This window comes from Lepidothrix coronata, unplaced genomic scaffold (assembly GCF_001604755.1).
Source record: "Lepidothrix coronata isolate B3197 unplaced genomic scaffold, Lepidothrix_coronata-1.0 Scaffold5, whole genome shotgun sequence".
Taxonomy (NCBI): Eukaryota; Metazoa; Chordata; class Aves; order Passeriformes; family Pipridae; genus Lepidothrix; species Lepidothrix coronata.
The window spans coordinates 12,191,596-12,205,912 of NW_016690185.1; the positions used below are offsets into that span (position 1 = coordinate 12,191,596).

The window sequence follows — 14,317 nt, forward strand, 5'->3', positions numbered from 1 at the left end:
GCATTCTCCAAACAAAACAGGCCTATCTCAGAGTGAGACTAAACATGTCCTGATGGAATTCAGGGGTAGAATTGATATGGGGAGCATAGAATGGGATTAGAGGGCTGGTAATCTATGTAGCTTCTGTGTTAAGGCTAAAGGAATGAAATGCTGCTGCTTCTAAATCTACTTCTACTATATAACTACTTATAAAACTTATAAAAATTAGAAAAATCAAAAAACTAAAAGGACCTTAAGGCATCAAAACCTAATGATAGGTTTACACAACATTAACAGAAAAAAAAGGTCTAATTATTTGAATTTTATTTGTATGCTTGTTAATTTTGTATAGAGTTACTATAATTTTTTTTCCTAATAAAATGCTCGTAATAGTGAGGTAGAAAATAACTCCCTTATAAATAGTACAAAATTTTACCATGCAGCTTGCTGCTGAACAAAGATTTTAAGAAAGATCCAACACTTTAAGACAAGTTTCACAGCTTTCCTGAACCAATGGTAGGAAAATACATAGATGCACAATATGCAGGATTGCAGACCAAACTGAGGTAAGCAAATCAAATTAGGATCAAACAGAGCTGGAGGAGTAATGAAATCCAGAAGTCTGTCTGTGATGGTGTCAATAGAAAAGGGCAACCAACACAAAAGATGGACTCTTACATCTACCCAAAGAGTCTTTACTGCTTTCCTTTTGTTCTTGGATGCCTCTATGTGTAGCTGAGACGCAATATTCCTACTCATGTTGTTTATCATCCTGACTTGCTGATGTTAGCCTGCCCAGATCCCACTGCCCCCCTTCCCCCAACCCCAGACTCCAGCTCTGCACACATTATTTGTTGGATTCACTTTGTATTTTTTCCCCTCTCTTCTCATCTGGTCATGAAAAAAGAGATCAGTTCATGATTAAGAAAAGGCTCAATTAAGGACAATTTGCATCCATATGCTTTGGAACAAGAAGAGCTTTTTAACATCTGTTAACTTATAAAGTTAAGAATGCAACCACAAAATTAAAAAATGCTCACCATACTCAAGATGTTCCTTGTCTTTACCCTCCCTTCTTCAGACAAAACTGGTGGATACAGTCTCAAACTGAAGTTTCATTGAATGTACTATGCAGCCCAGTAATCCACAGGAAAACATACAGAAAAACAGGATAAGTGTGCTATCTGATATGGTTCAATCTGCAGTGAAGTCATGCATAACCAATGTCTTTTTTATTAAAACTCTTGCACATAACTTCTAAGATCTAAATATCTCTAAGTAACCTCTGAGTCTGAGTTCCTGAAAATAGAACAAGACAGTTTCAAAGGATTATTGATTTTCTAAAAGGGCCATCATCAGTGCCCCTTTGCTGTGCATTTTTTCCTCACAGCTTCCAAAAGAGTCAGACTGGGATCTTTAAATAGAATATGATAGTACAAGAAGGCTGTAGGCTACTAAAATGACCTACACAGAGCTAGCGTGCCCAAATCCCAAATCTTCTGTCACGTTTATTACAGCCATATAGCCCATAGGGCAGGCTTTTGCCCTCTCTTGTAGTAGTGAGAAGTGATCATCTCTGAAGAAGTTACTGTATTGTATATGAGTGTTTTATCATTACTGAAGAGTGGCGGGAAAGTTTGGAGAGTAAATATTCACTCCGTCCTGTTTAAAATTCTGCTAAGTGTAGCACACCCCACCTCTGAGACAGGGGGTCTCCATAGCGTGTGGTATGTATTTTTTCTTCATATTTCTTACACAAAAAGCAACATTTGACCCTAAGCTTTGTAACTATGGAAAATTCTAGTCCAAAGCACTCACAAGAAATTCTTCTACCTGCTGCATCCTACTTTTATTTAACTTCCACTTTTATGTTTTCCTGCTTTTAATTGCATTGGTCTGTGTTCTGTCCATTCAAGTACTTATATACGACACACCTATATGATCGGTTTTAGAAGCAATACCTCTGTAAGTTAGCTGTGGCAACTTAAACCATGTTAAAAGTGAAAATGAATATGGAGCGAAAAGAACTCACTGGCATCCCTATCTGTAGCATCTTTGTCCAAATTACTCAGCTGAAGGATTAGAGAAGAATTAAAAAAGGATAATTTAGTTCAGAAAATTGATAAAAAGAATAAATTCAGATATTTTTTCTGTTATCTTTGAAATTAACAACTCATATATTTATTTCAATCTAGGATTGTCCTAATGCAAACTGAAATGTTTTTCTTTCAATTTATTGATCTTATTATCCTTTTATTGTCTCATTTTTTTCTATTATGACAAATTTGCAATTATTAATCCCATAATAAAGTGAAAAATCCCAATAGTTCCTCATCTTCAGAACATTCTCTCTCATCACTTTTTTCTGTCCAAAATTTTTTCTGATGAAGCACTTTGGCCCCAAAGTGCAGTTTGTAGTGAACTTAGTGTTTAGTGATGAAGCAGAGGAATTGCAAAAGATGTGACAGAAAACGTCAGAATACACACAGAAAAAAAGTTGAATAGTCAAATGTGACATCCTCTGGTTCAATAGTTCCCTGCAGAAGAATTAATCAATAACAGGTGTTAAAAGTAATCCCAAGACTGCGAAAGAGTTCTGCAGTGACAACCAATACAGTCCTTCCCCAGAGCTCCCAATCCACTTTGCTGTTGTTTGCAGTAAGGAAAACAAAAGTCAGCTGGGAATAATCTAAGCAAAACAAGCAATGTGTTAACAGGACCTGTTAATTCTTATCTTAGAAGAAATATTAGAAACTTAAGTTATTTTAAGCTGGTAGAAAAGAAGGGGAGGGGGAGATGTAATGTGTTGTGCTTCACAGCCCTGGCAGAACAAAATGAATGAAGAAATAATACCTAAATACAAGCCACCAAGTAGTTCAACCTGTGGAAAGCATCAAATGGCCCACGCAAAGCTGTCTTTTTACACTCAGCAATTATTTAGTGGCACAAAGTGGGCAGAAGTGGCTGAAGTGCCCTAGGCAAGGGGCAAGGAGAGCGCATGGCAGATTGAAGCAGATCTCCTCAACACCTACATTTAACACATCTTCTGCTTGTTCCAGGCACCTGTGCATCACTGACCTGCAGCCAGACCACAGATCCCAGGCTGCACAGATACTACTCAGTCCCTGCTATTTCCACCAAAGAAAGCAGAAATGGCCAATATAATTGCCCACAATTCCTTTCTTGCTTGTCCAGTGTGGGGTCTGCAAGATTAGAGATGATGCTCTGGTCCACAGCTGCTCCATGGATATCAAACATCACTTTCAAACTCTGTAGAAAACACATTTTCTTCCTCCCTGACTGGACAATATTTCTCTACTGGTACTGTTACTTGAATGAGATATTGACTTCTGCTAAATTGTCACAAAAAGAAATAAAAATCACTATCACTATTATTATGGGCTGATAAAAAAAATTATCAGCCCATAATATTAGAAAAGCCAGATGCACTGAAATGTCCTGCATCACCAAATAGGATCATCTTCCTTCTATACTCACACACTAGAGGAGCTGCCTGGCAGCGCCCAACTATCACTTTGGTGTCCGGCCTGTGGGAAAGTAACCACTTTCCTGACTGTGCAGTAACCACTGGGAAGACAGAATTGAAGTTTTGACCATGCAACCTTTGACAAACATGGTAGGGTTTTTTATTTATATTTGATTTACTACCTTTTTAAATATCTAACTTTTAATTCCTCTGAGAGAATGTACCCACCTCCCTAGATGATAACTAATTTTCATAAGCAGTGAAGTGCAGCACATGGAGAAACAGGCAGTTGTTCAGAGACCACACCATCATACCCTAAATCAACTCACATTTAAAAAATTTTTCAGCTACAGAATGAAAAATTACCTTTATAACAGCAGGCTGAGGTTAGTTTCCCAGTGCCATGTCTGGAGCCCTGTGAGTAGATAAAGATGATGGAATATTTTCAGCTGGAAAAATTTTTGGCTCCATTCTGATCTCCTGGTTCATTTGGAAAGTTTGGTTAATAGATTGGGATGACGAGGGTGCTAATTTTCAGATAATGATATCTAAATAATTACCTCATGCAACTTAAACATGAGCGTTCCCACTGGCTGTTGGACACAGTGGTTCTTCAGTGTCATGGCCATGTAGCTTGTGACTCTGTACGCGCAGCAGAGAATCTGGATAATGTATCCTGTACGTGTTGTCAGTTGTCATTTCCTAGAATATGGCACATTTCTTGGGATATTGTAATATTTTGCTGTATGTAAGTACACTCATAGGTTACCTGTTACTGTATGTGACAGTATATGTAAATACTGAAAAGATAAAAGAACCTATATAAGTATTTGCAAAGTTTTCTGAAAGTAATTCCAGGAGTTGCTAATTAATGTATAATGAATATGACTATGTTACCAAGTTTTTACAGGAAGGCAGTAGAGTACCCTGAAAATAGCAGTCTGAATATTGCACCTACAATGACCATTTTCAAAGGTTTTCCTGAATCAAACAAAGCATAAATTATAGGTCTGCAGGCAGAGCTGAAATAATCCATCCTGAAGGCAGCATTGCACAAGTCCTTAGGTGCTGAGAAGCTGGTAAAAATATCAACTATTGGAGAAAAGCAGTCAAAAGAACAACAAAACCAACCAAAGAACCAACAACAAAAAAAGCAAACCAAAATTAAACAAACCAGTTAGTATTTAACACTGAGAAAACCATGCTAAATGCGAACAAGAATAAAATTCATGAGCCATCTAAGAAAATTACTTCTTTCATAGCGATGTAATTTTGGAGATCTAATGCAATTGGTCAAAGATAGTATAATTACAATCAAGAGAGAAAACTCCAACAGGAAGGTGAGGTGCTACACACAACTGCATGACAAGATGTGTAGAGTTTGAAGGAGAGCCCCAAGCTACCAGCATGATTTAATGGAGCTCGCTGTGACGTGGGCCATAGCATAACACTGAGGAAAAGACAGTTTTGACCACGAAGTAGACCAGAAACTTGGTGAGAGAGCAGATATCTGGAGATGATGGATGAAACCACTCACAGACATATTCCCCCCCATTTTGGACAGAATGGTTCTACCCATGCACATATCACAGGGGCAAAGCCCAAGCCTTGCATTTCTAGGCACTGAAATCTTAACAAAGTCAAGCCAATATTACACCAGCTGTGAGCTCCAGAGCTGCATGAAGTCATGATTTGGCAACTTGAGATATTCACAAAAGTATTGCAACGCAGTCAGTCCTGGGGAAGAAAATCAGGTAAAACAAAATTACTTAAACATAGAAGAACAAGAATTGTTGGGGAGAGTTTTCTTGGGAAAAGGATGTCTTTTAGTACACAATACTTCCTTTGAGTCAAACCTTGCCTCTTCTGATTTATTTAAAGCATATCTTTATGTCTTCAGAAGTGCTTTTAAACCATCATGATTACAGTGTTACATCAGGTCTAGAGACAAATGTGACAGTCACAAGTGCTGTGACAGTCACTTCTGTCACTCAACATCTGATCTGAAGGATGAGGGAACAAAATCTGGCTCTTAGCTCTGCTGATGTCAGGTACCTGAAGTGTCAGTGCACTTCAGTCACAGCACAGGCTCTGAAATTAAAGTGCCTGAGGGCAGGATCCCAAGCACAGGGTGGGGAACAATTCTGATGGGGACTGGTGACTGAGGCCAGCAGTCTCCCTTCCAACTGGCATTGTCTGCAACCTGCTGCGGTGACAGCCTCTGTTTGCTGGCGCGGAGCAAGAAAAGGCTGTGCCAAATCAGAGTGAAAAAAAAAATATTTACCTGGTTTTATATCCCTTTTTGCCTCAGAAGGCTCCCTTCCTCTGCCTCTTCATCTTGGTCTAGTCTGCACCCCAAAGCACTACCAGATTGCTTTTTTTTCTGTGTTTTTAGGTATCCTTTCTTTATTAAAATCCAAAGCTGCTTTGAGTGGTCTTTTTTCTCCATTCTGCATTTTGGTGGAAATGTGGAATTCAAAATGAAAGTGAAAACATTCCTCCTTTCTTACAAGAAGAACTAGAATGTTCTTGGTTTGTATATAGATAAAAAGATTCATGGCTGTCTTTTGAGACACTGCACATCCTTTCTATGTCAGTGTTCTCTGTAATGTTTCATTAATGCTTGTTGCTGCTGCAGCCATGAAGGCAGACATGCAGCTCATCCAGAGGGAAGATAATTTGATTACTTTAATATGTTACTGTTACTACTGTATATAGCCTTTTGTCAGGAATTTCTTGTAACAATTACTTTCATTTACTTAATTTTAATTGAAGATGATTAAAATGTTGTCTTTTTTTTGTCAAAAAACATTATAATTGTAAAATGTATGCTGGCTATTGAGCATTAATTTGCCTGAACTTATCTGAGTTCTTTGACATATTTTAATTTTTAATAGAAAAATTAATGCCTTTAAACCAAAAATTTTTAATTTAAATCTTGAAGGACTAGTTTTGGAACTTCATGCTAAATATTTTTAAGTCCTCCACAGTATTAAGGTGTAAAGTAAAAATCAACAGAGTACTTGCAAAATTAAAAAAATCTATTTCTCAAAGTTTTCAGCTGTTTTTTCTGCAACCCAAACTTTTTTTTTTACTCCTGTCTTAATTTAAGATATTGTTGACTTTTTTGTTAAAGCTGCTTTTGCCTGTGGACTCCACAAGAGGGTAGGAAATCCTTTCTCAATGTTTAGGCTGTGACAGAAAAGATTAAAAGAAAAAAATAGTGAATTTAACTATTCTGACCACAAGCAGGCACTGTAGATATACCTGCAAGTTCCTGAGCTGCAAAGCATTTAAGAGTAAAAATATAACACTTTTTAAAATAAAAATCACTGGCTTTGAAGACAGCTCTGAATGTAGGTGTTCAAGGTGCTGCAAGAGAGAGGCTGAGTGTGGATTTCCCAGCTGGAATGCTCTAAAGCATATTTTGCTGTCCTACATGTTCAATCTGGGATGTTTCAGAAAGGAAAAGGGCCGTGGAGGTGCTCTCAGACTGAGGGGCTTGCCTGGATGTGGAAGCTTGAACTCCCTCCTGAAGCCAGAATTGGAAATATATCCTCCGAGAGCAACATTAGCTCTTGCTAGAATAATTCACAGCAATAGAAGACACAAGAAATCCTAACCCTTCTGGCTGCTTCCCTGAGGAATAAGAACACCATCTGGATTTGGCATAGACCAGAATTCCTGTCAAAACATTTCACTGCATAGGGTGGAAAAATAGATTAATACATAGGCATGTGTTTCAGAAAAAAAACCCCAACACAAACTTACCTTGATATAAAGGAGAGGAAGAAATTGAGATCTGTAGCACTTGCAACTGAATGTAAGTGGTGTACCCTGTTGAACTGAATGTCAGGTACTCCTGACAGCAGCACGTGTGGTCCACAAAAGAATTCCCTTTTATTCTGATTCCCTAGGTTTTGTGCCAAGCAGTGTTTTTTTTTTTAGCACCAAGTTTAGCGCCAGCATCAAGTTTAACAGCAGGTAGAACAGCATGGCATGCCACTAAGTTGCTCAGTAGCCAAATTATACCATCTGTCACATCTGCAAGACCCTTTGGCTGGAAGAACTACTGAAGACCTACTAGTAAGCTGCAAATTGGGTAGGAAGACTGACTAGATACTCATTTAACATCCAAGAGCACACACTGAACACACAGAAGGACATGACACACTGAAGCCTCACGGATAGCTCAAAATTGTTCCCTGAAGATGTGCTGTCTGAGAGAAATGTTGTTCTTATAGGAGAATGTAATGTATTGGGTTGACTCTGAATGATTTATGCTGCATGTTAATGAAGTAATTTAATTATTACTTAAAATATCTCCAGTGGCATTGTGTGTCACCAGCTAGACATCTAATACTCAGAAGAGTTTTCAGAAACACCTGAATGTGTATTTAGAGACTCAGACACCTAACATTAATGCAGCAGGTTCTTGTGTAACTAACAGAAGGGATTTAAACTCTGCAAAATAGTTGAGAACTGTGGCAAATATTGCTGGCAGCAAACTTTGTGAAGACACTTAAAAAAGGATCTATAGTTATCTCTAAGACTAGTGCTCTGTATAATTTTTTGTGATCCATCATTTGACTCATGGTTTCACTGCTGGAAATATGTCAGGGACATATATCATTTGTTAGCTTTCAAGAAAAACCCCTCATGGACCAGTTTTAACTAGATCTAGATTAAACTAGATCTAATTCCAATCAAGTTCCTCTGAAGAAGCCACATTGAGCTTCATGCAGACATAATCTGGCACAGCTGGCAGGGACACCATCTCTGCTGCATAAATGGGATCATGGAGCTGCCCTCTCCCTGCCTTTGTGGACATACTGCAGGCTCTCTGTACTATCCCCAAACACTCTGCATTTCATATGGCTCCGCTCCAAAAGGAGAATCAAGAATTCCTGGTGACATCTCAGATAGTACCCTGGCCACTAAGTCGTCATGTAAAATATATGCAAAAAGTTGCTCTTCTGCTTCACCAGTGTCCAGAGAGCTGGTCCTCAGGAAAGCACTGCAGATTAAGTCTAGAAAAACCTGAAGCAACTGTACAGGCTCTAAAAGTCAGGGCTAGGCTGTGTTACAGGTCCAGCTCTCTAGAGCTGAGTCACTGGCTGCAAGAAACCTGCTGCTCAGTTTTCTTGCTCTCCCTGAGCACTGCTCCTGCTGCCCTCCTGTTTAATCCAGGGGTCTCCCTCGGCATGCATTTAGCAATGGTATGGGACAGTATATTATCCAAATTCTAGGTGCCTAAAGACTTTGTTGCATCCAGCCCTGATCTGTCTGTTCAGCTAATGATACTCGTGCACAGAGAAAGTACTTGTATCAACTTAAAGTCTTTGGGTTTATGTTTCTATTCTGAAAGGTGAGAGCCTTATGCAACACCTCAGATAAGTCTGTGACTTTCCAGCTCCTTGCTGTCTTAAGTGTTTCAGAGTTGGTGTGCAACTGGAATTCTCCAGATCCAAAATAGTATCTGTTACAGATCCACAAAAAAGTTCTCAGCAAAGAAAACAAGCTGCTATCACTGGCATGGCATGCTAGTATAGATGTGATAAGTCAAGAAGTGGATAAACATGGCTAACTTTGTGGTAGTCGCTGTTTGATAAGGGTAGAGTATACATTGTATGCATACCGCAAAAGGTAAATCAGAGGTACAATTCACAATAAAAAGATTGCAATGGCTGCATTCAGTAATGACAACTCAGCCAAACTTATTTTAAGCAGATAACTAACGTGAATGCTAACAATACCTCTTTCTGACTTCAGAGGGAGCTCAGCATGCAAGGACCTCAATCAGATGTTCTAGTTCAGTGTGACAGTGTGGTTGGATGTTAGCAAGTGTATTTTATAACATCTGGAGCCTGACATCTAAGCAAAGACAGGACAAGAACATACCTGAGTATGAGCCATACTCTTGTTCCTGCGTACTCCTTCCCAAGTATGAAGCGCACAAGAAATAAGGGCTGAAAACTTGATTCTATTATTTTCAGGAAAAGGTCAACTTCAAGCCAAAATTACACTCCCATTCTATTTGCTTGGGAATAACAGTAAACTCTATACATCTGTCCCCTTTACAAAGGAGTGACAAAGACCAATATGAGCCTGGATGTATTCAGTTTAGGATTATTAATGGTGAACCCTAAAAAGATTAGCTGCACGCATACAAGATGAAGTGAAATACTGAGTTTATGGGCCACGTGTAAATAATTTCTGAAATTAAAAAAACTCAAATCAATGCATTAAGGGTTTCTAGAAAGACTCATACTTCCAAAACACTATCGAGGCATTAAGAGTAAAAACAAGTGATAAATAAATATCATATAAAATTAGTCTGATTTATTAGAGAAAATTCAACAGAAATGATAGGTTAGAGGTAATAAATGATTTATTAGAGAGAATTTTACAGAACTGACTCATAAAATTCATGTTATACATTTCAGGCTTTTACTGAACCATGAATATCCAGTAAGCCACTGTTTCTTCATTTCTAGAGCTACTGTCACTAATAGAATCTGTTACTGTGACTGATCTTCAGATAAAAGTTTTATTGTACAAAAATGCTGGTTAAATATTTTGCCTTTTAAGAAATGTTTTCTGAAACCATGGATAGAAAAATCCATATATTAATGGATTGCAGAAAGAATTTAAATACCCAAGCCAATTTACAGAATCAAACAGAGATACAGGAACAGAGAAATTTAAGAATGGTCAATTAAGATTACAAAAAAATGAGGAAACCAACATATTAAGAAACCCAGCATAACAATACTCAAAGCCTTATCAGCTTTCCTATCTTTATTCTTAGAAAGCTCATGTTTCTCATCAGTTTTTGAGTGCCTGTGTGCCTGGCTCAACTCCCATGTGTGCCTTTGGAAGACTGTAAAAATTTTAACATAAATTCCTATCATAATGCAAACAGGAGCAAAGAAACCAACTGTAAATAGAAAAGCCCCCCACAGTTTGTTGAACACAATAGGGCACAAGCATTTAACTAGCTTTTCATAGCCCTCAATTTCAGAAGCATAAACTTCCAAGAAAACCACACCAAAAGCAAAAGCAGCAGGCACTGACCAGCAGACTGTTATAATTTGTTTTATGGTTGTGACAGTCATGGTGCTGGTGTAATGCAGAGGATGGCGGATTGCATAAAACCAATCCATGGCAATGGAACAAAGATGGAAAATGGAAGCTAAACAGAGCATCAAGTCAAAACTGTAACGAACTTTGCAGAATATAATTCCAAAAAACCAGCATTTCTCTATAGACCTCACCATGCTGTAGGGCATAATGGCAAAGCCCAGCAGGAAATCTGTGCCAGCCATGGATAAGATGAGGAAACTGGTCAGAGAATGAAGCTGCTTGAAATATGAGATGGAAATTATTATGGTCAAATTCCCTAAGATGGTGAGAATGAAGACTGCAGTTACGAATAGATATAGTGCCTCTCATACTCCTGCTGACCTAAAGCTCTCCGGACAAGATCTGTTTCCAAACTCAGAGCAATCAGTCAAATCCCTCGAGATATTCGGAGAAAGCATAATCAATCCTTTATTAGACTTTTCTTTTAGAGATGCAGTTCCATCAGCAGATTTAATTCTCATGAGTTTCCAAAAGATTCCAAATCCTAACATGAGAATACAAGATAAAATAAGTCAAGACTATGAACTCAATTACTATGTGAAATGCAGTAATTCAGAGGGGAATTTTCTCTCGCCTTAAATAGGGACTAACTACAACCAATTATTCTTCTGAAATGGTACCTGAAATCTAGTAACTGGAAGCCATTATAAAATTAATTGCAAGTAATATTTAAAACAAAGCAGTTGAAAGTAAACTTAGTTACCTCTTAAATCAATAAATTATATGATAATATAAATCTTATTTTGTATCTGGAGCATTTTGTAAAATATTGTTCTTGTATTTTATATAAATCATAGTATTAGTAAATTTAAATTGATAAAAGAAAAACGTGCATGGACAAAGAAACCTCTCAAGTCACTTCAATCTGAAAATATTATGTAACATTTATATGTCTCCTTAATCTTAGAATATTGATATTTTTTTCTACAGGAGAAATGCTATGCAAACTGTCATACTTTAGCTTTCTTGAAGATTTCAGTTAATGAGCTACTCACCTAAATGATCGTCTTAAGAGACACAAATCAGTTGCTAAACCCCCACTTTCCAAGTTATTTATGATGATAAACTCACCTGCTGTGCATTATAAAGTACTAGCAATGAACACATCTCATGGAAATCAGTTGTAAAACTGGTATGATAAGCAATATTCTTTTCTTTCCCTATATATACACTTGTTTTCTATCATTATAATTCCACCAGCAAAAAGGGTGTGGAGGCAGGCTGAGGCTTGTCTCCTGTACTGCACTGCGGTCCAGGTGCAGTAGTTATAAATGAATACACCAGTGAACAGTTTCAAGGGGAAAAAATTCTCTTCCTTTATCTGGGAAGAACCAGATCAATTTCTTCCACCTCTTTTCCTGATAATTTGTTTTGGACTAACAGCAAATTTAGAAATAGGAGCAGAAAGAGATACTTTCTCCACAGCAATTTAACCCACTTAAAAGGAATATGAGGAGCAGCTAAGTCTACTGATCTTTTTTCCAATAGGTATCACCCGGCAATGAGGAAAATACAGAGACTGTGCATCAAAAGATTAAAAACAGATCTTGGCAGTCAGTCTTATAGGCTAATCCTCCCTCCATCTCTTTTAATTGTACCATAAATAAATTCTCAAAGTAGACATTTTTCTGTTCTGTTATTGTCCTGCAAAATTGCAATCTTGGTAACGGGCAGATCCCCTCTGTAACTTGGCTCTGATTCATGAAAGGTGGGAATTTATTTTTCTTTTATGATATTACATTTAATTCCCAGTAGATTTTGAGCTAAACATATGTATGCAATTTAGGGGTTTACATCAACTGGAAATAAACAAAGCCAAGTGCCTGTATTGACAACACCATTATTTTTATTTGTTCTATTAATTATCTACCCTCACATATAGGGGAGCTCTTTTGGTGACTTAGTCATGTGACAAGTCATGTTGTACCTCATCATTTCCATGATGAGCTTAAATATTAATTGAAGAGAACTATTTGGTTACTTATTACTAACTGCTTTTATTACTCTGGGCTTCCTTCGATAAAACAACAATAGACAGCAAAAGACAAACTCAAGCTTTCTCAATGAATTGTGTGATCCTGTTGGTAACTGAGAAAGTCCAAAGGGTATAGGATGCGCTCTGTTTTCAGCAATCCCTCTCTAATTGACAGACACCTTTTAGTCAATATGCTATGAGTACTCGGTGTTGGAGGAAAATTACTTCTCCTATACCTATGGGAAATAAGAAGTCGATACATTTAGGAGTGGGCTGTGGAGTTCTCATTGTCTAAGTTATGCTGTGAATCAGGTCTCTTAAGAAATTAATCTGTTTTACAAACGCTGTTGCATAAACATTTTCAATTACCCATGCAGCTGGTTGGATTTAAGGTGCAGCATGAAGAGGAAAAGAACTTATTAAAAATCCTACAAAGTAGGAAATTTAATGTAGCTGGTTATGCAAGGCCATTTAAAATTATGCAAGACAGTAAATATTAAAGGAATAAAATATCATAGAATCACAGAATCATGGAATGGTTAAAGTTGAAAAGGTACGTTCTGCCCCATCATCCAGATCATTAAAGGTGTTGAAGAGGATTAAACTGAGTATTGACGTTAGGGCACATCACTAGTTGTTGGCCTCCAACTAGACTTTTTGCCAATGACCAGCAGCACCCTAGGGGCCCAGCCAGTTTTCAATCTGCTCCATTCAACCCGTTTTCAATCTACTTCATAGTCTTCTCATCCAGCCCCATACTTCATTACCTTCCTTGTGAAAATCTTATGAGAGACAGTGTTAAAAACCCTACTGAAGTCTAGGTAGACAATAACCACTGCTCTCCTCTTGTCTATCAGGCCAGTCATTTCATCATAGAAGTTTATAAACTTTATAATTTGCTAATGGAAACAGACTAGTCAAAAAGTGCTTACAGGTAGACATAGTCTTTTTCCAAATCAAGTCTTTCAATGCAGTAGCGTGGAAGTAGTAGATAATGAAGATGAGCAGAAAATCTGCAGAAGACTTTTGTAGAACATTGTGTCTTTATGTTTGATTATGTCCAGTATTTTCCCTCTTGTTGAATGGGTATTAATGCATTGTAGAGGACAGAGAGTGCACAGTGTGCATGACATAGATGAGTTAATGATTTAAAGAAAGCCATACACTTTGCAATATTTATAGATTTTGAGAACTCATTTTTTCCATTTGAACACTGCACTAATGTATTTTTTTTATCTAGCAGTTTAAAATACTCCCATTTTAGAGTGATGATTTCTCTGTGAGGTTTCTAGAAGGGACTTTCTTGATGTTCCTCCTCTTTCCCTGTCCTCCTGCATCTGGTACCTGAGAGGCTATGAGATTTGGACACAGATCGCACCACCATGCATGATGCAGTCCACCAAGACATGAGTTACACGGACTAAGGCAGGATACAGGCAGCAGTTCAGGACTCTGAAATTTGCTGTCAGTTTTGTACAAAACATGAGAGGAAGGTGACATTGCAAATGGTACTCACTGGTGGCAAAATGAACAGACAGAAGTTTACTGGTGAATCAGAGACTTTCATCATGCTGGAGTAATTGCTTTGTGCAAGTTTTCAGGGAAGTTAAGACATATGAAATCACCCATGGGGGAATAATTTGTTTTGCAAAAAGTAGCCAGCTGGGAATTGTTTAATAAGATCACTAATTAAATGTGTTGATAAGGAATTGAACAATACTATTTGCGCA

At 37.7% G+C, this 14,317-nt stretch overlaps 1 protein-coding gene across 1 annotated transcript; it reads right to left on the reverse strand.

Annotated features, from left to right (window-relative positions):
* Positions 1 to 9,987: 9,987 nt before the first annotated feature.
* Positions 9,988 to 11,010, reverse strand: LOC108503499 (trace amine-associated receptor 2-like). The gene is given in 3 exon segments (XM_017827482.1): positions 9,988 to 10,066; positions 10,068 to 10,182; positions 10,185 to 11,010. Coding segments are annotated over 3 exon segments (1,020 nt in total).
* Positions 11,011 to 14,317: the final 3,307 nt, after the last annotated feature.